Here is a 24,796-nt window from a genome sequence, read left to right as displayed (position 1 = left end):
GCTCCCTTTTCTTCTAGCTCCCCTCAGCCAGTGGGACCCATATCATGTCATGTTCTGAACTCTCTCTGGCCATGATATTTATTGAATATGCAGACTTGACTCGCAGTAGCTAAGTAGAAACTAATAGACATTGAAGCATCCCATCTCTACAGCAGCTGGCAGAATTTCAAGGCAGTCATACTATGAACCAAAATGTTTTATTTTGGCCATCAAAGACTGAACCTTGTGGCAACTTTCATTCATCTTTGTCTGCCTACTATAAAAATCCTAATCTTCTGTGACAGATTAATGCCCTAAGTTGAAAAGGGAGGATGTCATATAAAAGAAATGTGGGAGAAAAAAGCATATTAATATACTTCAAAAATATTTCCCCACATTGTTGGTATGCATGATAATGAGAGGGAATGTCCCTGCTATCCTAAGTGATGTATGAGTGTTATTTAATCGACATTAGGATATGGCTCAGTTTTATAGGGTTGGCAGTAGAACCATTGAGAAACTACCCATCTCTCCGAAGGCACATGGCTGGTAGCTGGCAGAGACCCTATGGACCTTGAAGCCATAACCCCAGTTTCTATGCTGTTAACCAGTTTGGTACAAGCCTGTGTTGCTGACTTGGGACACTGGGTAGATGGAAATTCTGTCTGCTGAGACCAGGGAAGTAGGAAGGAGGATGAAGGAGGGGACTCTTGAGGAAAGAGAAAAAGGGATTTATTTGGAACCATTTCTATTCTAGATCTATTTCTATTCTAGACTCATGTCACTCAAGAGAGGTGACTCCTAGCTGGATGCAGAGAGCTCTTGGCCTATGCATGGTACCCAACCTTAGGAACTGAGGTGTCCAGTAGAGAGAATGTGTGGGGATAAGGAAGTTACCACTAAGATCTACCCTGAGGACAATCAATGTTTGAATCTCTGATTGAGGAAGAGGAGGAGGAACCCACATGCAAATTTCCAACCTAGTGAGTGACTCTCACCTGAGCCCTCTGCTTCAGAAACATCTTGGAAGATAGTTTTATTTGTTTATTTTCTGCTTGACACAAATGGGGCATGCACCAATAGCACTGTGTAGGCATCAGTTCAGAGATATCGAGCAAGCTGTGTGTGGAGTTGGCCTTGTGTGTCTAAGGGTTGCCTCTCATCAGGCACTATGCAGCACACAGTGTGATTGTTAGCTTTCTCTGTACCTCTCACATTGGTTCTGCCTTTTGGTTTTTGACCTCTTGTTTCTCCCTTGCCTTGTAGCTATTCTCTCTAACTCCAGGATGCAGAAGAATGGCCTGTGGAGTGCTGAGGCCCTGAGGTGAAGGGTCTGGGTCAGTTACCAAGTCATAAACAGGAGGACTGGGACTGGAATCAGACTCCTGCTTCCTGGGATCGGGCTCTCTGTTCCTCCACTACTTCTGTGTATCTCTGTGGCTCATACCTGGACACAGGTGGTTTCTAGTTTTCATCTCCAAAGAGTGCTACCTGTGTCCTGACTAATTAGCAAGTTCCAGTGTGAAGTTTTCACAACTGCAGCACAGGCAGTCTACGGGGAAGCCAAGTGTATCACAGCCTCCTTGCTACTGATGGCTGCTCCAACGATGTCACAATACAAGTGACACTTCTTCCTCAGCATGTACCTACCTACATGTCCCCATATGTGGCCTGGGAGTGCAGGGTCAGTGGTGAGTTTTAGAATAGAAATGGTCTTCGATCACCTTTGTCTGCACATTTTCCTCTCCACTCAGTACCTGACTGGTAGGCTTGAGTGACTGAGTGTTCTGTGTATCAGTGTCCACATGGAATGAACAGCTTTTAAAACTGTCCAGATAGACAAATAACTTTGAGATGACTGCCCAGAGATTTTCCTGCTGAAAAATATCCATCTCCCTGGCCTGTCACTTCATTTAAAGTGTTACCTTTGCTGTCAGCTCTGAGTCAAAAGCTATTAAAATATGCACCATCTCTAAGATGGAAAATGCCATTTATGTCACACCTCTGAAATGTGACTCAGGTCTCTTGTCCGTCTTCCCCTGGGTCAAAGCTGTATTCCCTGAGCAGGCTTTGGTCTGTTTATCTCTACTCCCAAATCCATCCTTGTCTGTCTTTTTAAGGTAAATAATTTCAATCTCTGAGAATGCTGATGGGAATGAGCAGAAGGGAGAGCTTAGGCTGAGGGGCCAAGGCAGGTAGAGCAGGTCATGAGTGATGGAGCTTGAAGGCTGAAGAGCCCCTCATAGAGAAGATGGAATCCTTCTGTTGCTATGGGAAGCATGGGGCAGATAAAATACATCACTATTCATCATTGCCCAAAGTAGAAATAACCTGTATCTATCAGCTGAAGAAGAATTAACAAGATACAAGATACAATGAAAATTACGTTCTTCAGAAGTTTATTGAAGAAAAGTACTGACATATGATACAGATGAACCTTGAGAATAGCATAGCATACTGAAAGAAATCAACTGGTCATGGGAGAAACATGATACATTTCATTTACATTTTATGTAAATGCCCTGAATAGACAAATCTGTAGGTACAGTAAGTTCTTCAGGGTAGGGTAGGGTGTGAGGACTACCGGCAATGGGAAGCAGCTGATCATAATAGACATTGGGTTTCTTTGGAGTGGTGGAAATGTTAAAGGGTAATTTGGTGGTTGTTCCACTGTGTAAATGGTATGACGTGTGCATTAGAGCTCAGAAAACATCACTAACCCTGTGAGTAGAGTATTTGCAGTTTGGGAAAATGGGGAGGAAAAGGGGTCTTTTGGCTGGTATCATTTGAGACCTAAGTAGATGAGGTTCGGATTGGTTGCATGGAGGCAGAGAGGCAGGTGTGAATAATTTTAAAATGTAAAGAAATCTCATCCAACAGTCTTTGGATTTCTTATAGGCAACCCAAGTGTCCTCAAGAATTTTAATAGGTTCTGGTTTAATCAATACTGTCACTGACAAACATGGCCCTGAGAGAGCTGCCTTCCAGGACACACACAGTGCTTAGCACAGGCACACTGACGGAGGTCTGCAGGGGCCACTTGCTCATGTCAGTAATGAGGGAAGAGCAAGTCTGATGAGCCTATGAGGATGGGTGTGAGGGTCCCTTTCCTGTATCCTCAGGGGAGGTGGCTATAACTGCTTCAGAGCCCAGTTTTCCTTACTCTGCTTTGGTAAAATGTCTTGTCATTCAAAACTTCACTATCTTGATAAGTGACACTAAAGGACCACTGAAAGACACTTAAAAAATACGATTTTCAGTTTTACAAATGCCTATTATGGCAAATAGATTTAAGGAGTTAGAGTTATTAAAGGAAAACCTAGAATGGCTTTAAAATCAAAATAAACCTGGGATATTTGAAGATTTTTAAAAAATCATATTCTGTTACTCAGTCACCCAAAGCATGTAGTCCTGGGATCTCAAATTTGCCTTTCAGATTTCTGATGATCTCTGTATTAGAATACAAATGCTCTGCTTTGTTCAGCTGTAGCTTTCCCGTGCTCCATTGCAAATCCCAGGAATGTTCCTCAGCCCAAATGTATGGTAAAGAATTCCCAAATGGAGCAGCTGAGCCCTTGCCCACCACACCCCCCAACCCTTGAGAATACGTTTATCAGTGTTTAGATAAAACAAACATACTTCCCACTTCACAGAGCTAAAGAACATGAAACGAAAGTCAATGGTGGTTTTTGTGGCAGCATATCCAGCCAACATGGAAAAGGTGGAGCATCATCCTTTCTTCGTCCTCCTCTTGACTTCAGGTGTCCAGATAACAAAAATGTCATCAACTCCATACATGCTCTCAGGGGTCAGGTGCCATTCACTTCCAGTGCTGCCTCTTACAGTCATGGTGGCATAAGGATGGTGAATTCAGTTTCCTCTACAACAGTTACCTGGGCCTTTATGCACAGAAATGCTCCCATTAGACTGCTCAGAAAACAACAACTTGTAGAGGTTGTTTTACTCAGGGTGGGGTGGGGGTGGGGGGGGGCGGGGTTAATGAACAAAGGCAGCATACACCTGTGGCTGTCCAAGAAGATGCTCTGAGGTGACCTTTAGATAGTGCTGCGACCCTTTAATACAGTTCCTCATGTTGTAGTGACCCCCAACCATAAAATTATTTCATCATTACTTCATAGCTGTAATTTTTCTACTGTTATGAATAGTAGTGTAAATATGTATGTTTTCTGATGGTCTTAGGTGACCCCTGTGAAAGGGGTCCATACCAAAGGGGTCATGACCCACAGGTTAAGAACCATTCACTGGTTTGAGAGAATCTGGGCTTCTGCTGAGAGGTGGATGTCTACAAATCCTGTCTTACACCCTAATTAAGGAATTGGGAAGTCCTTCGTACTTGGCTTTACAATTGAGAACACTGAAGCTCAAAGAAGTGATTTACATTATCCAAATTGGAAATGTCCCTCTAAACCCTCTGAGGGAAGGCCATTGTATCCTCATTTGTCATTGATAGCTGACTGGGCTTTTGTGTGGACTCACCAAACTTGTCCATTTCCCCTATAATTTTGCTGTGTTCTTTAGCAGATGTTTGGAAACCCTTGTCCTTTTTGCAAGCTCATCTTTCATCTATGAGCTGAAGCTTCTGGCCCCTCTTCAGACTGTGATACATGTGCTGTGGTCTTATTGTTCTTTTCCACAAAACATTTGAAGAAATAAAATGGAGGAATCAATTGTCATTTAGATGCCTGGCCCAGAGGAAGCATTCGTTTTGTCCAAGGGCAACTGGACCTTGAACCTGTGGAAAGTGTCTCTGTCAAATTCTGGGTTTGGCAGTGCAGGGAGCAGTAGCAACAAGGGTCTTGCCAACAAAATCACCAAAGCTTTGTTCTTACCCAATTTTATTTTCTTGCTACTCCTAGCTCGTGTGTGTGTGTGTGTGTGTGTGTGTGTGTGTGTGTGTGTGTGTGTGTGTACACGCATGCATGTGTATCCATGTATGTGTGTCTGTATGAGCATGTGCCTTCATGAGTATGTATGTGGTGTGCCTACATGAATGTGTGCCTTTGTGAGAATGTGTCCATTGTGTGTGTGTGTGTGTGTGTGTGTGTGTGTGTGTGTGTGTGTGTGTGTGTGCGCGCGCATGCTTGCATGTGCATGTGCATGTGCACACATAGGCATGCACGTGTGCTGTATAAAAAGGCTCTTGAGAGAAGGCAGGAAGGTAAGCCATCAGTAGAGACACCATTGGCTACAAGCAAGTTCTTGATTGCACTCCCATGTGGCAGAGTATTGGCAGATTTTGTTTTCTTTGAATGATGCTATCTGTTTTTGCCCAGAGGCTGCTAGTGTGAAGTTCAGCCATTGACTTAATTGTGGTGTTCTCCTGTCTTTGTCACCTTAAACCCTCAGATAGCTGTGGGTGGGAAAGGGGCTCTGTGAAGAGTGGAGAGATGCAGGTGGCTCTTCTCGACAGCATTTTCCAGATGGGACTCATCAGGTACTATCCAGATCTTGCATGGGTGAGAAAAGACAACTTCAATTTTAATTTTGTTAAATGGCTGTCTGAGATTCGACAAGTTTTCCTGCTTGCCTAACTAATAATTGATTGCTCTCTATTACTGGGCCTCTTCCAGCTCATTAAAGTGAACCTTTTGAGGACTCAGATGCTTTAGAGACTGTATGCAGAGAAATCATTTGTGCTCAGGGATCCACAGACTTGGGACGTTGCACCAAAGAGACCAGCAGATAAAGGAGCACTGTTGATGAATAGCACTGATGTGGGTTGTGGGCCTGCTTTGAGCATTGCCATGAATTATTAGCCAAGCTTTCAGGCTGATTGCACCTGCTTGAATGCCTCAGTCTGAAGCAGGCATTTCACAGAGAAGAGGATCTGGAGGTTGGATGTGTGATGTGATTAAAGGACCTTGGCATGGTGTGAGGGAAGAATTCTGGACTTAAGGTATCTGGTTTGGGTTCCTCAACTTTGTGTGCCTCTCAAATCTTTTCACTTAGAAAAGAAGCAGCTATAGGAGATGGCCCCCTAGAGGGAGAAATAGCCACTCTTAGGAGAATTTTCATCATGGGGTTCCAAAGATGATCTTTGCATTCAGCCTCAAGGAAATAGGTAAGGGAGCATGGGGGGGGGATAGAGAAGGGAGAATTTGGGGAGAATTTTCACATGAAAGAAGACATAAGAAGGAAGTGCAGACTGAATACCAGCACCAGCAGTCCCATTTGGAGCATGTGGTTCTTCAGAACATGCTGCTGGTCCCTTGTGATGTACATTGACACTAGTTCTTCTTGGATGACGAATGAAGCTTGCCTGGTCACGTTGATTTCCTGTCTCTTGGCTCTTCATTCTATGCTGGACCTCTCAAACCTTCACATCTGACATGGCATTCCCTGGGTTCCCACAGTTTTGTGCACTCTGCTATAGACAGCCTTGCAGGCTAGTCTGAACCCCAAGGGGTCTTTAGGTCACTGCTGAGTTTCTACAACACAGAACACAGTGGAATTCTGACCCAGACCCACCCTACAGGCAGAGGCTGTGCCACTCAGGTTGAGGCAGCCAAGGAAATCCTTTGGTGTGGTCAGGTAAGATCCCTGCCCTGTGCCATCATCACTCTGGCCTTTCACTCCCATGCTAATGCTGGTGAAGTAACCAAAGTGAGAGAGGCATGAGCTGTGTCAAAGCTGGGGATGAAGCTGGAGAAGAGGAATTCCTAGAGTAAAGAGCCAGCTGCCAAATAATCTGTGAGGATACAGGTTCCTCTCTTGGGGTCTTGACTGATTGATGTAAGAGAACAGTAAATGCTGATACCCCCCACCCCCAGTTCTGTGCTCTGAGAATCTTGAGACACTTCAATCTACCCAATCCCCTGCTGGAGGGAGAGAGAGATAGTGCTCTTACTGTGCAGTCTGTTGGAGACCATGTGTACCCAAACCTCTTCCTGTAAGCCTTGCAGAGGTGTGCCACAAGCCTTGCTAGCTTACACTTTCTCCAAGAAGAGGAGAGGTATCTGCCTTCCATCTCATCATATCGCCAGTATCTCTTGGAACCTTAGTTCCCAACTCTTAATCTAAGCCCACTCTGACCTAGTAAGTCATTGAGAAACTGAGGTTCAAGTACTTGTTCAGCATGAGCCTTCCTTGTTCTTGATCACTTCTCCTGATTGTTTTATTGTTTTCTTAGAAGCTGTTTGCTTCATTGAGACTTTTATTTTATTTGCCTCTAGAACACTTTTTTTCCCCCCTGGAATGCTGTATAATAGGTGAGAATCCCGAGGCAATTGGCTTGCCTATGTTGCAGGTGTGTGCATCTGTTCCCAGACAGAGAAATCTATTGGATTTTAAAAACTCTAGAGGTAACTCAGAAGATGGAACATTTATTTTTGCAGTTGAATGAAGCCTACACTGGCATTCATGTATCGGGTTTAATGCTATTCATAATCATTGTGCTGCATAATTTAGTCATAGATATCAAATACTTGACACGAATGGGTGTAATTAGTAGTACTTTTCCATAGCCAAGCAATATTCTGATGTTTCTTTTTCTCACCCACAGTATGTATTCATTCATCAAGAAATATCTGAGTAATGGCAGTGTAGTGGACATGCTGTAGCAGTTTGCTCACAATGTGTCTTTGTGTTCTGTATTGTTTAACCGTTGTCGTATGTCCTGAGCAGGCCTTTTTGGCTCCTGACACCATCTTGTGCTAAGCATCTGTCCCTCACCCCCATCAGCACACCTCCCCATGTCTCAGGGATTTCTGTGGTTGAGCAAACAGCTTCTGACTCATGAGTCTTGGGCCTCATGCATTTAAGGGACTGGAGACAGGAAAACATTAACCTTGAATTAAATATGAGAGCCTTGCAGAAACTGCATGAGATGGGTAGGGAGCCCCATAATCACTGTTTCTTTCCAGTTAGTCTCAATGGCCTATGAAGTAGACCCCCTAAAATAACCCAGGCCTAGTTAACTTCAGGCTGGGGTTACAGGTTGTGCCACCATACTTGGTTGCATTTGATTTCTCTAAATTGTCCAGCTATACTGCTTTCGAACCTCATACATTCAAGAATATAAATCCAGCTAATGAGAAAACTGCTTGATTTTTCTAGGTGAATCATAAGCCTATTGCTGGAGCATAGAATGAAAAGTAATGACCCCTGTTCTCTGAACTGGGAAGGACAGTTATGCATTCTCCAGTTAAGGACTGTTCGATCTCTTCAAGCCAGTTTTTAAAGCTGTGTTACATTGTATATGGGGTTACATAATAAATGTAAATTTCTGATATCCCAATGGTCTTAGGGGATCCCTATGAAAGGGTCATTTGAGGGGTCCTGACCTGCAGGTTGAGAATCACGGACTAGAGCTTTGTTAAATCAGCTGCTGTGTGAATATGCTCAGGCAAGTGCAGCAATTCAGATGCCTTGTAACTTCTTATGGCCCCTTGCTTTATGAGCACAGGAATGGGCACACTCCCATTCACAAGGGCGGGTCCCCAGTCTGTCCCTGCTCATATGTCGGGCAGGTGGGCTGGGGTTCTCTCAGATGTAGTGGAGACAGACCCACTGGGAACCGCACTGACCGACCTGAGCTCTATCCCTTTCACTGCTGCACATATCATGCTACATCTGTGTGGGTTATGAAGAGCTCCTGGCTTCCAGGACCACTGTGAAGCAGAAGTGGGAAATGGTATTTGGGTGATAATTGTACTAAGTGCTTTTCCTGCACACAGAAGTCCATCTTCATCTTTCAAGTACACACCCGGGACTCTGACTGCTAAGCACAAATGAACAGTTTACTGTGTGTATTTATGGCAGTTTTCTGGATGACTTGGGTTGACTTCTGAGCTAGGCTTGAGAGGAGAATACAGATATGCAGGATGCCAGTGCCCAATGGCTGATGTGATTGAGAAGAGCCTATTGTCACCCTCATTCATGGAACCTGAAGCATGCAGGGCCCTGCACATAGTGTCCTTCTCCACATGTCTGAATCCATCCCTTCCCTTGGCTCTCTTGTAGCACATTAAATGTTTTGCTTGTATCCATCTGGTCCAGACTCTGGTCACAGCAGCAGTGTCTTTTATGTTGCTCCCGTTGCCGGGACAGAACTCCATAATGTTAAAGTGATTGTGACTATGTGGCTCTAGTTTTCTGCGTCCTTCTCTCCCTTCACCTAACTTTACCTCCAAGCTAACCTTCCTCTCCCCTATTTGCTGTCTCCCTCATATTGCCAATATCTCTCTGCAGATTCTTCCTTCTCCCTTCAACAGATTTTTATTGATGTATATTAATATGAATTTGTTATACATATGGTTGTTTAATTTTGTTTGAATGTATCCAAACAGACAGGATACAACATTGCCATTTTGAAATAGCCATCCTTTCCCAGTTTGTGACTTTTCCCATTGTCTCGCAGCAAAGCACCGCTGTCCACGGTGCTGATACAGACAGCTTTGTTGAACAGTTCGTTCCTGTTCTAGCATGATGGTTTCCCACTGCTGACATCATAGATGCTGTGTGTTTCAGTGGTGGTGTTGACAAGGTAATTAGAAAGTAGACAGCAAGAAACAATAGATTGATTATCCCTGGGACAAACAGAATATATGCTGACATTCATGTTCACAGATGATTTGTCACTATGGAGGAAACAATAGAATGGCTTAACAACATATCAGAGCCAATGAGTCTTTTCTGTACCTTGACGAAACCAGACTCCTCTGCTTCCTGGTTTACAACCACGCTGGGTACTAGAAGACTAAGTGTGTGTGATGGTCCCATTTCTTCATCTTCTCACAGAGTCTCTAGTTCGGATTTGTGCCTGTCCGAGGCTCCAAACAGCTAGCCCTCTTCCAACCATGAGTGGCCCATGAGGGCAGGGATAGCAGGTTTGGTTTTACAGTTATGAAACTGCACAACTCTAAGGGGCTCTGGCTCTGGGCACAGCATTTGCCTCTATATGTGTCAAAGAGGCTGCATGTCAACTGTCCTTGTAGCACAGTCCAGTTGTGGCACTGCCCGTCCTGGTCCTTGTATCTGAGACTCTTTATCATGAGACTTAGATTTAAGGTCATTCGGTAGATGATTAATACCCTAGTAAATTGTGCAGTAAGTGCCATGATGGTGGGGTCCTTGGAGAAAGGCCTCTGCAAATTGTGTGTTTGAGCAGAGGACTTGACAGTGAGCCAATCAATGCTGAGGATGTCTGACCCAATTTCACCTTGTACTAGGGCTAGATTTGTTAGCACTGCTGCATAACACCAGAAAGGATTGGTCATAGAGAAGACAGAGCATAGGCCATGGAAGGTTGAACAGATAGGCACATCTGTGCTCAAGTTTTGACAGGATGCATCCCGAGCTCGGGCACTGTGAGCATATTTCTTGGATATGTTCAGCTTCTGATTTCTCTTCTTCAATATATGAAGATTAATATCTGTTGGTTTTATGACTATTAAGTGTGAGATACATGACTAAGAGCTTTGTGAACACTTGGGCATGATGTAAATAGGCTAGTAATTAAATTAAAAAGCAGTTAGTTATTCATGAGCCATTTTGAGGCATGATGTGATTGAGTACCAGGCATTAAAATCTCTGAAATGAAAAGTGAGCAATCAGGTTGATCTAGGAAAGCATCAGGTTGCCACAGAGCAGGAGAGAATGAAAGCCTTGTTGTGGTGTGGATATAGTCAGTGGAGAAGACTGGTAGGCAGTGAAGCTGGACAGATAAGCTGGGCTGCCTTGGCCTTGAGCCCAATGGAGTGTGGCTCTTCCTCAGAGGCAGAAGGGAGCTGCTGGAAGGCTTAACAGCAAGGAGCAGGTACAGCCTCACTGGTTTCCAGAAAGTCGTGTGAGAAGGGCATGCAAAGTGTGTTCACTTTATAGCATGTAGGGAAAATATCCATGAAGAAAAAAGAATGAAATTTGGCTCAGCCCTATTTTATTGTAACAAGTGCTGGACGGGACTTCTAGAGTCTGGCCCAGATCGTTTTACTTTAGCTGTATTTAAACACAGCACACTTTTGAAAAAAAGTATTCAGATAACAGTTAACTCAGTGCCAAGTACACAACAACTTAAGACATGTTTACATTGAGATTTCCTTACAAAGTACATCTGGCTTTTTTCACAAGAATGGGTACTGTTGACTCAGAGATAGTGCCCAAGATTTAGTGTCTAGGGAGCTTGACTGAGGTAAACATAACACCTGTGGGTGTCAGGATTGGCCTGGCCCTAAGATAGCATAGCAGTCACTTAGGCTGTTGGTAAGCACAAGTGACTTCACTCATAAGAGTGGGTTATATGGTCTAAAAACAATGCTCAAGATTTAGGGGTAAAGGTCTTGGATAAGTAAAAATACAAATTCTGGGAGATAAGGCAGAGCCTGTCCCATCAGACAGCAGAGCATCACCAGGTTATAAAATGACATCATTCCTAGTGTTCCAGGAAGAGCAGCTGTGCACTTCATTCTATTGAAGAGGTAAACTGTGTGTTTAACCTTCCTGGCTTCTCCAGTGCTCACCTGTCTGCACAAGGCCTTTTTGCCCACTAAATAAAGGAAGTGAGGAAGAGGCTGGACAGTTGCTGCCCAGTACTTACAGATAATGACTGGCCTGAAATTTACCAAGAGGAGAGCAGACTGTGTCCTGGAGATGAATGGAGAAGGATGTACTGATTTCTGTTCTGATGGGGAGGTGGAAGGGTCACCAACATGGTGTTTTCTGTATTCATGGGAGGGGATGAGTAAAAGCTAGGTGGCCCACACAAAGAAAGCCCTGGCTTTCTATTTCTAGTTGGATTTTCTGGGTCTTGGTATCAGGATTTAAGGCCAGTGTCTGGGAATTCTTAGATAAGCACCACACATGTTAACTGATGTGGCTGACAGATCATTGGATGGGAGGACAGGAGATGCCAAAGGTGCCACATGTGCGGGTGAGATACTTCGCCCCAAGTCACAGCCAGGCCAGTTGCTTGTGAGTCAGACCTGCAGAGCAGACCTCAGGTCTCTGAACTCAGAGGTGACTCAAGCAGGATTTCTCTTTGGCTCCTGTATGCATGATTGGGAGACCACGGGTGGCAAATTACTCTTTATGAAGCCCAAACAAAACAACCCTTCAGCAGGGGATTGAAAACAAACTTCCTAACTGTTCCATGGTTGACCATATGATCTTAGGATGAACATGTCTCAACTACCCCGTGTGTCATGTTCTGTACCCATCTGAATGATGGGCAGGGGAGATCACTAGTCTCAGCTTAAAGTGTGCAGTAGGAAGCTTGGAAGAAAACTTAGGGGATCTTAAAGGCAAGTCTTACCTCCCAAGTGTCCAGAAGGAGACCCGGGGTAAGTTGTGATTAGAGGGAGGATTTAAATGGTGGTGACTAGAGGCAGGATGTAGATGATGGTGACTAGAGGTAGGATGTGGATGTTGCTGACTAGAGGCAGGATGAAGATGTTGGTGTCAGGCATTTTTCCAGAAACTACAGAATGGCTGAGCTGCTGATCTCAGACCCTCTTGCTCTGGTGTGAGGCACAGGCCTTTCTGCACATTTCCTATCTTCAGGAGTGAGTGCCATCCAGGAGACAGCTTGAACTGCAGATGACAGCTGGGCAATAGATTTCTTGGCCATGGTTTGCCTTCTCTAAGGGGAATTTTACTGGGCTTAAAAGAAAAGGATTTATTAAAAAGCAGATTAACTCAAGCCACCATCAAGACTATCTCTATAAGGGGGCTGAATGGCTGAAGCCAACATTGGTTGTAATTCTTGAAGGCTGTTGGGTAGATTCTATATTGACACTTATATCCCTATGCCCATCCCCAAATGACCTGAAGTTGGGAACTAAGTGTTTCCTTACCCACCACTCCTATTAATGTATTAGTTGTAGAATGATTAAATGTCAAAAATGGAGAAACTTACCTGAGGCCTCATGCTTCAGCTTTCTGCTTTAGAGATGAGAAGACGTAATGCCAGAGAAAGGAGGAAGGTGGAAGTTACCCAGCAAGTACAGCCAGTATGAAGTGTGCATGAAAGGTGGCAACATATTAAAATTGGAATGAAACAAATGGCACTAGACTTCAAGAGATGAGAAATTACATTTTCTGAGATGTCTGGGGTAGGGAGTCAGGATGACTCCCAAAGGGTCTGTACTGGAGGAGCTTCATTTGAGAGAGTACCCAGATGCAGTGCTGGGGAAAGCATGCACTCGTCATAGACTAAGTGGTCCATTGTGGTTAACTCACAAAACTGTCATATGATCTCATGGCAGATATTCAGTGTACAGATTTTTCCTCTGTAGCATGTTTGAGTGGCTTACAGAGCTTGTTAATGGCAACAGCAGGGCTCAGCACACTCTACACTCTTTTAGATTGCCCCATACTTTTTAATGGCTTTAGTATCATAGATTGTAGAGGGGTTTGCATGCTCAGCTGAGGAGCCTGGACTTGATTTGATGTGTACTGGAGAGCTTTTTAACTTTTAAAAAGGTAAACACGTAGTTAAAGCATTCATTTAGAAATTTAATCTGGCCAAGGGTGTGAGAATGAATTAGAGACACCAGTACCAAATCAGGGCAGCCACTCAGAACAGCTTATGCCTTAGGGATCCCAGGCCTAAGAGATTCTGAAGTGATTGATAAGTTAAAGATGGCCTGCAAAGTAAGACAGCCAATCAGTAATACAACTGAGGTTCAAATTCAAGTCTGTTTTAATGGCTGTATTCCAGTTCTGAGACAGGAGAAAATCTAACATAGGAAGAACAAAGTTGAAGGTGTTATTGCCCCATCATCCTTGTGGGTCAATACACAGTAATGTACATACCTCACAGGTCTATTCAAAGGTACTAGGAGGTCTAAGTGAATTTATCTGACTTGAAACTGCATGGCAGTACCTGCCCAATAATCACCAGATTAAGTGGGAGTTTATAGTCACTTCTAACAGCTCTCCTCTAAAATGTGTGTGTTTGTGTGTGTGTGTGTGTGTGTGAGAGAGAGAGAGAGAGAGAGAGAGAGAGAGAGAGAGAGAGAGAGAGAGAGAAGAGAGAGAGAGAGAGAGAGAGAGAGAGAGAGAGAACTACATTCCTCAATTGCTCTCCAATTTGTTCTTTGAGACAACCTCTCAGTAATTTTGAAGCTCACCTATCAGCTAGAAGGGCTCGCTGCAGGGATGCTCTTGTATCTACTTCCCCAGTGCTGGGATTACAGGTGTACACCCCACACTTGGCCTCTTATGTGTGAAGTGAAAATCCAAATTCAGGTTGTGCAGGGAGCACTATGCTGACTAAGCCTTGTTGCCAGAACAGCACAAGGATAGCTGTGGTCCTGATGGGATCCTAGCTATGTATTCATTGCCTCACCCTGTTGCATTTTGATTATTTCACTCCTTTGACACTTTCCCCCTTGACACTTGTCACATAAACTAGCCCCCATTTTTCCTTCTTGGCCACTTAACCTTTGTACTAGGCTGCTTGGCTCCTGAAGCATCTCGCCTCTTGTGTGAATCATCCCCTCCCCTGAGTAGCACTTGCTTAGGCATTCTCAGTGCTGTGCAGTGTAATTGGCACCTGGACCCTGAAAGTGAAAAGGGATAAGGACCACTGCTTTGTGCTTCATTTGTCTTTGCCAGGTAAGATGTTTTCCCCAGATCCCCTTGTTGTCCAATTTCCTGTGTGCACTGTGTTGTGGCAGGAAGCCTCTGAGCACTCATGTGTACCTCCCCAACTGAGCTGTTTCAATCTACATATCCCTCCCTGGATCCTTTGTAAGTGGGACAGTATGTGGCTCTCTGCTGAGGACCAAGACTCAGGCACATCCTGCATTCATTCCAAAATCTTTGGTATGGCTGCCCAATCTGGTTCTTGTCACACACAGGGAGCTCTCAGGGTGACATGAGAAAAAATGCATGACCCACATGCCTATTGCCAAGGTGTAAAGCCAGGCTATGTTCCCAGCCATCTTGAATGCTGTGCCTCTTATCAGCTCTCTAAGGACTTGGTCATTGAAGTAATGAGAACAGAGGTGACCCCTGACATTATGTCCAATGTAAAGCAATGTAAAGCAAAACAAGGGTGTGTGTGTGCTGAAAATGGAGGCTGAAGAGATGGCTCAGTAGCTATGAGCACTTGCTGGGTTTGGTTCCAGCACCCACATGGTGACTCCCAACCACCTGTAACTCCAGTTTCAAGGGCCCCTCTTCTGGCTTACGTGGGCTCCAGGAACACACGTGGTGTACATACATAAAAGTGGGCAAACACGCATAATAATAAATAAGTAAAGGGTTGAAAATGGGAAATGGCCACATATGGGCCTGTTTGGAGGCTACCTTTTCGTGTTGTTATGAGAGCAAAGAGACAAGAAATGGTCATTGATGACAGCAACCATAACTTAGAGTGAAGGATGTTCTCAGAAAGACGTGGAAGGCTTCATTCCCTGAGAGCTAAGAAGGAATCTATATACATTCTATGACTTGGTTGGGTAGCCAATTTAAAGATATGGATGTTCAACTTCATCTTCTCTGTGTCTGATTTTCATCCAGAGCCCCTGGGGTCCCTGTTTGATTGTCCATGATTGTGAGCTGAGACCTCTATGTCCCATGCTAATAGGGATGGCCATCTGGGTCCAATCTCTTCAGCTCCACCCCTTTCCTTCATATGCACTCACGCCTCCAGCCGGACTCTTCTCTCTTTCTAGTCCCTCTCAAGTCAGACAGGTTCCTTTACATCATCACACCATTGCTGCCTGCTTCCTCTGCTTTGGCCCTGACCTGGAGGCGGCAGGCAATTTTTCACCCATGCTGATAGCTTCAATAACTAGCAAGGTAGAGTATCCCATCATGGAGGGTTTTCAGTTATTCTGTACCCACTCTGCCTAGGAAACCATAGGACCTGGCACTACCAGTCCTGAGTTTTAAGTAGGCCTTCATTTAGGAAAGGAGGAATTAGATTACTTTTAGTTCACTAGCTGATTGGTTGCATATGTGGGTGCCAGGCACTGTTATCAGAGTAAGAGTTGGAAGTAGAGTGCTGGCATTCCTCTTGATTTTGTGAACTGTGAAAGGATGATGGTTTAGTTCACCATCCTAAGCAATTTTTTGCCCTAATCTGTGTCCCAAATGTTTGTCATTCCTCTCTGTGTTGAATGCTAGTGTCCCTTGGGGACATAAAAGCACACGTCTTCCATTTCTTACCTGTCTTCCTACTTTGTATTTTAAAAGAATAACTGTAGTTGTATCCTGTTTTTTTTTTTTTTTTTTCTTGAACTTAGTCTCTAATCCCTTTGGCTGCCATCCTTTTATTTGATGTGAGACCGGGCTGGTGGCATGCCCTTTGTGTCATACATCTGTATGAACAGAAATTTTCAAATCTATCCCACCAGCACACTAGGCTGAGTGCAAGAGAAGATCCTTGTTCTTAAAAAGGGAAACGTCTGGAGAACTGAGTGGCACAGAGTATATGAACCAAAGATGAAAGGACACGTGTAAATTCTTAGGATAACAGGCACTGTATCCCCATCTATGGGGTGAGCCACTGGCCACACCATCCGTCTTCTGAGTGATGGAGAGCTCGTGCTGTTTGAAAGCCCTGCTTGTACCTGCTCTCTTCCTCCCATCTTGAGGGCTTGTGTAGGCCTATGAGGGAGGGCTGACTTTACACAGTTATCCACATTCATCCCTGAGAGATGCCTCTTATCCGGTTCACCTCCATTGGAGTCCCTGGAAGGCAGCACACCTTCCTTGGCCAATGAGTGACCTGAGCTCTTTCTCTTTCAGGGATGAAAAGAACCAATCCATCATAGTCAGCGGAGAGTCTGGAGCAGGGAAGACCGTGTCAGCCAAGTATGCCATGCGCTATTTTGCCACGGTTGGTGGCTCAGCCAGTGATACCAACATTGAAGAGAAGGTCCTGGCATCCAGTCCCATCATGGAGGTAAAGCCTTCCCAGGGGACCACTGGGGGTTGAATGTGGCATGGGTGATGAAGAGCATCTTTAAAGTGGCTCACCTAGCAGCATTCACACCCTCCTATATCAGGGAGAGATGAGAGTGCCTCTGAAACCTCAGGTTTGAAGATAATCTGGCCTGGTCGTGTCCTGCAGGGGCCCAGTGTTACACGGAATGTGTTCATGTTCTGTGTTCTCAGACTCTGTGTAATGGTCATTGCCTGGCTGCTGCCACCTCTGCTGCCCTCCCCTTCTCACTGCCATCATAGGCCAGAAAATTAGCCTCTCACCAGAACCAGTAGATACTTTGAAAGACTCTCTGAATGAGAAGGCAGTTCTCATGGAGTGTGAGGCAGACTAGGTAAGAACTGGAACATTTTGTTCTTACTGAGAAGGCTGATGAAGGAAAGCCAGCACAGGTGGAGTTCAGGCCAAAGTTGTTTCTAAAACTTAGATCTCGATATAGCTCACGATGGTTGAGGGTCTCTCTCTCTCTCTCTCTCTCTCTCTCTCTCTCTCTCTCTCTCTCTCTCTCTCTCTCCTCTCTTCTCTCCCCCTCCCTCCCTCTCCTGCTCTTCCTTCTTTGTCTCTATCTCTAGATATAGCGATATCTATATCTCTCTTCTTTATCTCTCTCCCTTTGTCTCTGTCTCTATCTCTGTCTCTGTCTCTCCCCTCTTTAAAGGATTTATTCTGATAAACGAGAACCAAATGTCTTCATAGCCTGGATCACTTTGGATACTCCACTGTTCTAGTTCCTTTACCTGCCCAGGAGCAGCAAAGGAAGGAAGGAAAGGCTTATTTTATTTTACATGGAAGTCAGAGCAGAAATCTGAAGCAGAAACCATAGGGCAATGCTACTACCTGGCTCATGCTTAGCTAGCTTTTTTTACACAGCTCTGGGACTATCTGCCCAAGGAATGGTGCTGTTGATAGTGTGCTGGGCACTCCTGCATCATTTAATTACCAAGACAGTCTCTAGTCTTTAGAAGATATGCCCACAGACCAGGCTGATCTAGGTAATTCCTGAGTTGAGGATTTCCATTCAAATGATTCTAGGCCATGTTAAATTGGCAATCAAAGCTAGCTATTACACCCACTCTTGAAGCCAATGCTCTTTTTATTGGCAGGTTTGCATTCTGCTTACTTTTTCAGGGTAGGCAGCACCTTTGTTTTATTAAAAAAAAAAAAAAAAAGTAGACACATCGTGAAGAGGACAGGGCAAAAATGACCCCCCCCCCAAACCAACCAAAAGCCATGTACAGCTGTGTCGCCACATTCTGTGTGTTAATCCTACCATCACCAGCATGACACTCGAAAAAGGGTGATGCAGATGCTTCGGGAGATATGAAATAAAGATATTAACAAGCCACAGAGAAGATTTTCAGGGTTGTCTGCTGAGCTCACTTCTTGAAAGCTGGAGTCCAAACTTGAAGATACACTGAAAAAAGCAGGGTGGGGTGCAGAAAGAAGGGGAAAGCTGATGCTGGCAAGGGTGTCATCGCTGCAGAAATGGACATTCCTAACAGATCTGTCACAGAAACCTGAAGGCACTTTAGATGCCGTGTGTGTGTGTGTGTGTGTGTGTGTGTGTGTGTGTGTGTGTGTGTGTGTGTGTGTGTGTGCTCATGGCAACTGTACCAGTGAGTATATATTTGGAAGTGTTTTTTATCAAGTTTTAGAGAAAAGCAGCTTTTTTTTTCTTGGTATGTTGTTAACACACAGAAAACTTCACTGTTGTGGGGAAGGAACTGTATTGCTGTGTCTCCCTGACTAGACTGGTGTATGCAGGAAATATCTTCCCTGCTTGTGTTAGAGGCTTCCTCTTGGCTCCAAGGGAAGGCATTCTGCCATCCAGACCCATGGCCACTTTCACAAGTCTTGGTAGTGAATGAAAACTTCAGTCCATTTTATACTCTTTCCTCTCCTCCACAAATATGGACTTAACTCCCTTAAATCCAGAGACCTGTTGGGGACAATGTATCAAATCATCAGGATTCTATGCTGGTAGCTTTGAGGCTCAGCTCTTTTTCTAGACTGCGAGTCTTCAGATAAGTAATTCTGCCATTTTATTTTCCTGAAAGTCAGGACTGGTTTGTAAACATTTAAGGAACACACTCCCTAGGAGCAGTCAACCATCATGGTGAACTCTTCATGTTCAGAGCCTCAAATGAAGACTTTATTGGGTTTTGCAGGAGCTACTTGATTTTAATAATCTGTACAAGAAGGGAGTCAGAAAATTCTATATTAATGGTCATCTGCCCATCATGAAAAGAATCCTGGATACAGTAGGATGGAGTTTGGTTTGGAAGGAAACAGAAGCGGCTCAGTTTAGATAAAGTGTGGTTTCACTGTAGGTCCTGAGCCCCATCAACTTAAACAAGTCATTGCAGCCATAGATCTTTGCACTGTTGCATATCACTATGCTTCCTGAACCTTCGGTGGTACCTCTGGGTCCCTCTCTTTCCCTCTGCCTTTGCCAAGTGCAGGAGTAAATTCAGAGTCTCAGGTCACAACGTTTTTGAATATTCAAGCAAAATTCTGCCTTCAGAATTGCTTTACCTGGGAAACTGTCCTTCCTGCTCAGTGACAAGACCCTACCTGTTCTCTAAGAATTCAAAAGCTAGCTTCATTATTCTTATATAAATTATAAAGTGTCCAGTATAAGTGAAGGTGTTTTTACAATGAGAATAAAAACTAAAAGGAGATCTTTCATTACTTTGCAAGTGGCTGGGTGTGGTGGTACACACCTTTAATCCTAATGCTTGAGAGCCAGAGGCAATCGGATCTTTGTGAATTCAAGGCCAGCCAGTCTAAATAGTAAGTTTCAAAATAGCCATGACTACATAGAGAGACCCTGTCTCAAAAACAGGAAGGAAGGATGGAAGGATGGAAGGAAGGAAGAAGGGAAGGAAGGAGGGAGGGAGGGAGGGAGGGAGGGAGGGAGGGAGGGAGGGAGGGAGAGGGGGAAGGGAAAAGGAGGGGAGGGAGGGGGAAGGAAGGAAGGAAGGAAGGAAGGAAGGAAGGAAGGAAAGAAGGAAGGAAGGGTGGGTTCTGGAGGCTTGTTAAACCTTGGAGTGCTAGATTTCACATCTGGAAGCTTGTTAAAGCTTGGGATGCTTGACTGCACATCTGGAGTTTCTGATTCAGAAGGTCTAGAAAAAAAAAAAAAAGACCATTAGCTTGCATCTCTCATGAGCACCAACGTGTTGGTGATGTTCTGATCCAGATAGCACCCTAGCAGAACCTTTGTCTATTATCAAGACATGGGGGAGGGGAGTCACAGAACATGTGGAAGAACAACAGAATCCCTGTGGTACTGTAGCCGATACTGCACATTCTGATGCATTGCTGCCTGCTGTTTCACAAGGTGTTTCACATAAGCCTCATCTCTGTAACATGAAATTTTGGGTGAACTTAATAGCCACAACATGCATTAGTAAGTTGCTTTCCACAGTGTAACTCTATTGTCTAACAGTTAGTTGGTATCAGGTTAAAGCCTCTAGTGCAGAAGAAATGGATAGATAGACCTTGGCCTCTCTGGCTCCTGGTGTGTGTCTGCATTAAAACAGCTAGGTCAGTACTCTGCAGCTTGCACTGGATTTCCTCTCAAATGAGACTGAAGGCAGGCTTTCTCCCTTGCTTGATTTTCAATGTTCAGTTTATCTTTCAGGCATATTTCAGAGACGTGGGTCCTCTTTTAAAGATAAAGTAGTTATCCTGGCACAGCAGAGAGTTATCTCTTTGATGCCTGGTGACTGATCAAAGTACATGTTAGTCACTCTTGGAATTCAGCACAGGCAAGACACCATGTTACTAAATATGACAAAAAGGGGCATTTCCAAAATCTTTATTGTGTAAAATATTCATGGCAGACATACACCTCTTCAGGTGCATGAATCAGAGGCATTAAATACGTTCATTGTGGATATCCATCACTACCATCTACTTCCAGAACTTTCCCATTGCACCAATAGAAACCCTATTCCTGGGCTGGAGAGATGGCTCAGAGGTTAAGAGCACCGACTGCTCTTCTAGAGGTCCTAAGTTCAATTCCCAGCAACCACAATTCTCACAACCATTGGTTATGAGATCTAGTGCCCTCTTCTGGTGTGCAGATATACATGGAAGCAGAATGTTGTATACATAAAAAATAAAATCTTTAAAAAAGAAAAAGAAGAAGAAACCCTATTCCCATTGAACAATTACTTTTCCTTCCGCCAAGTCCTTGCCAGAATGTTTTCAACCTCTTTGACTTTTGCTACTCTGGGAACTTCATATGAGTGGCAGCATGTAATCCTGGTCCATGCTTATCTGGTTAACTTTACTTGGCATGGTGTTTTCAAGTTTCATCTATGTTTATCAATACTTTGATTTGTTTGGCTATTCCTCTTCTGATGGAAATATGCTTTGTTTCTACCTTTTGGTTATTGTTAATACTCCTCCTGTGGGCATTGGTATGGAAGTTATCGATTTAAATCTCTACCCTGGAAATACTTTAAATTATAATGGTTATTAATAATTTAAAGTATGCACTGTCCATTACAACCCAAGTAGGCTGTTGAGTTCTGTGAGAAGGATGCTTTGGCATGGGAGAAATATAAGAGCAGCATATATCCCCAAGGGAGACCAGGGTGTGGTTAATTGCCAGAATCTGAAGGAGGAGTGAAGACATGATCTGCCCTAATCATGATTTTGTATATAAATATAGTTGCTTGGGTCCCAGGCATTGATGCTCTGCCTTGGAAACTAGCTACTTTGGAATCCATCCACTTAAGGGCTGAGGACACCTTCCATCAGATATGAGTTGTTAGTGCTGTCTGGGGCAGGGGGGAGTGTGAATTTGGTTGTGAAGAGGAAGCAGCAGAATCAGGAGGGAATCCTGGCTGGGATTGGAGTATTGTCAACATAAAGTGAGAAACTTTTTGCCCTTCCAAAATCGAGAGAACAACTTTTCAAATGTTCAAGGTTTAGCCAGCCTGTATGTCAGGAAGTCATCAACTTGCAGGTCCTCAGAGAGGTCTAAGGAACACTGTCTCAACTGGGAGCAGCTGATTACTGACTATTCTGCCCAGTCCCTGGGAAGAGTTCCCCTGCTCACCCTCACGCAATCCATTGCTGTGCCATGTTTCCTTGCTCTCACTGCAGACAACTCCTGGGGAGACTGAGAGCCCAACATAGTCTGAGGATGCAGAAGGACCAGTAGGCTGAGCTGAGTGGCAACAGTGGAGTTAAGGAGACTGGAGGCTGGGCTGGGACTGGCTGGGGTAGATTGGTGTGATTCGTTGACAGTGCTAACCTGCCCTTACCCATTTTTCTTAATACCTTGTGAGCATCCTAGGAGGGATTTGTCCCCAAGTCTGCACCAATTAGGAGAGCATTACTAATCAGGAGACCAGGGGTTGGGGCAGGGACAGAACCCAAGTCCAGGCAATTGGGCTGCATAGAGACCTTGTCTCCCCCCCAAAAAAAATTATTGTGTAGTGTTTGATCTGTGACCTTGCAGTGTAGAAAATGATCCTTAGGGTGGATGACTTCCTCATTTGCCTTAGTAATGAGTAGTGTAGGCATGTCATTTGATGGCCACTCCAGAAAGTGTCATTCACCAGTACAGCAAAGCATTTGACTGCCTGATTGCATGAGGGATCATAGTAGATTGAGCACATCAGAACCATGGGCACAAGTACTGGCTTGATGGCTCCATGACATCATAGCCAGGGTCTCTGATTCTCTAGTCCTGTGTTTCATGGGCCCACAGTGACTGGTACAGTTGTCATGTGTGTATTCTAGACAGAAAAAAAGAAGCAGAGTGGAGAAATGGTGGATTAGAGGCTCTCTGACCTGCCTGTGTCTGCTCAGCTAATAGCTCTTCAGGTTGGCCAGTAATTGTACAAGGGGCTGAAAAGTGACGTTGGTTTTGGTTAAGTTTTAATCAAACCAAGCAAAATTTCTCACTCAGCCTATTGTCTTCACAATAGCACAATATGGAAGGAAAGAAGGGATACCATGTTGCCATGGGCCTACAGTCTTGAAGTCAGGAAGCCCAATGTAGGGTGGAATGGTATTTGTATGGGAGGTGCCTGTGTTCTTTACTGACTGAGCTGTCTTCCCAGCCTCTTACCTTCATCATTACACATTTTTATTGTTTGTCAATCCAGGCCATCGGAAATGCCAAGACCACTCGCAATGACAATAGCAGCCGCTTTGGGAAGTTTATTGAGATTGGCTTTGATAAAAAGTACCACATCATTGGGGCCAACATGAGGACGTACTTGCTGGAGAAGTCCAGGGTGGTCTTTCAGGTGAGTGGCAGGACACGGGCATTTGTATTTTGCTACTAGTATTATTCTGCCCATACCCTGTGCTCACAGAGCAGTCCATCTTATGCCCTGGGATCAGGATTCTTGTTTGCATTCTTCTCTTTCAGAGTAAACATTCATTTGGACTAAGCATTGGGTGCACAAATGTTTTACACTGCTTTGCCTGTTGTGTGTTAAACAGGTACTGCTTCCCAGGATAAATGACAGAGCAGTCTTCTTGTGGCTTTACAGTTTTAGCAATAGACAATGTTAAAAGCAGGGCCTGCATTCAGCTTTTCAGGGAGCCTGCTTGTTTGGTGGGTCAAAATATGAGTGTGGCTAGAAAGATAGGTGTACACACACACACACACACACACACACATTTTTCTTTCCTAGGAAGCAGAGTCTTCATTTCTTCCCCACCATGGGGTCCTCTGCTGACCCTCCTTTGCCTCCTGCTTAGCTAACTTGGCCTCTGTCTGAACCCTTTCTTCCTGTTTCTGGAGATGGTCACTGGTACTAGCAACCCTGTCAACTATTCTCCTGCAGCAGCTTTGTCCTCCTGCTACTGGGCTGAGTTAGCAGAGGGGGCCTGATTTGAATCTGTAGCTTGCTTTTCCTTATGCACAGCGGCTTCCCAGTCCTTGGGGTTCAGCCGCCCCCCAGGACTCCCCAGAGTCTCCTGAGCTGCTTCTTAGTGATGACTCCTTGCTGATAGATAACAAATATTTCATGAACTTTTAGACCAGCTCCCACCTCAACCCTGTCTTCCCTCACAGGTTAGTTGGACAGTCCTACATACTTCTGTCATTACAGCAGAGAGAGCAGGTGACTCTGTTGGGTGGACTGACAAGCTGCCTGCACTCCACCCTGGCTTTGAGCTTTTCTCTTTCATGGTGGTCACTACCCAGGCCTCCTAAATATTTATACAACATCCTCCTGCCGATTTAAGGTTATTCTAGTCATGAGCATCCACTGAAAGTCCTCTGGAACCATCCTGACTGCCCAGCCCAAAAAAAGTAGGCAAGCTCAGCTTTAGTCCCAAGCCCCAGAGGAGCTTCCAACAGGGAAGCAAAGGACTGAGTGTCAGTCAAGCAGCAAGAATGGTAGTGTTTGCTGACTGACCCACCATTTTTGGCATGGCACTGGTGTTTAATGTAGGATGAAAATGGAAATGCCTGCTTTCATGTAAGCCAAGATGTAAAAGTCCTCACAGAAGGTGCCCTATCACAGCAAGTGGAAAACAAGGCAGCTAAAATTGCAGGTAATTAGAGTGTGGAAGAAAAACCTGAGGGAGTGTGGTCTAGTTCACGACCCGCTGGAATACCTGGTATCAGAGTGGCCAAGGAGATGATCATGGAAATGATCATGGAAATGATCTGGGGAATCACTGCCTAAAACTGATCTCCCTTCCTCCCCCAGGCAGAAGATGAGAGGAATTACCACATCTTTTACCAGCTCTGTGCTGCTGCTAGCCTTCCCGAATTTAAAGAGCTTGCTCTAAGTAAGTCACCAGGTACACGAGGCCCTCTGCAAGGGCAGCTGCTGGGGCACACGGGCAACCAGAAACTCTGTCCAGAACCCTGGGTTGTGGGTTCTTGTCTCAATTCTGTCCCTACTGTGGTCCTGTCCT

The 24,796-nt window shown here is 44.6% G+C and overlaps 1 protein-coding gene across 1 annotated transcript in view; it reads left to right on the top strand.

Moving 5' to 3' along the window:
* Nucleotides 1-24,796, top strand: part of Myo5b (myosin VB) — a 167,393-nt gene that overhangs the window by 20,793 nt on the left and 121,804 nt on the right. Inside the window, exons 5-7 of the mRNA XM_035438715.1 lie at nucleotides 16,696-16,852; nucleotides 23,023-23,166; nucleotides 24,586-24,667. Of these exons, the coding sequence (XP_035294606.1) occupies nucleotides 16,696-16,852; nucleotides 23,023-23,166; nucleotides 24,586-24,667 (383 nt within the window). The remainder of the gene's footprint in view (nucleotides 1-16,695; nucleotides 16,853-23,022; nucleotides 23,167-24,585; nucleotides 24,668-24,796) is intronic.

Source organism: Cricetulus griseus, chromosome 2, assembly GCF_003668045.3.
Source record: "Cricetulus griseus strain 17A/GY chromosome 2, alternate assembly CriGri-PICRH-1.0, whole genome shotgun sequence".
In the NCBI taxonomy this organism is placed as follows: domain Eukaryota; kingdom Metazoa; phylum Chordata; class Mammalia; order Rodentia; family Cricetidae; genus Cricetulus; species Cricetulus griseus.
The sequence above is the reverse complement of the archived record's forward strand: the minus strand, read 5'-3'. Positions and strand labels throughout refer to the sequence as shown.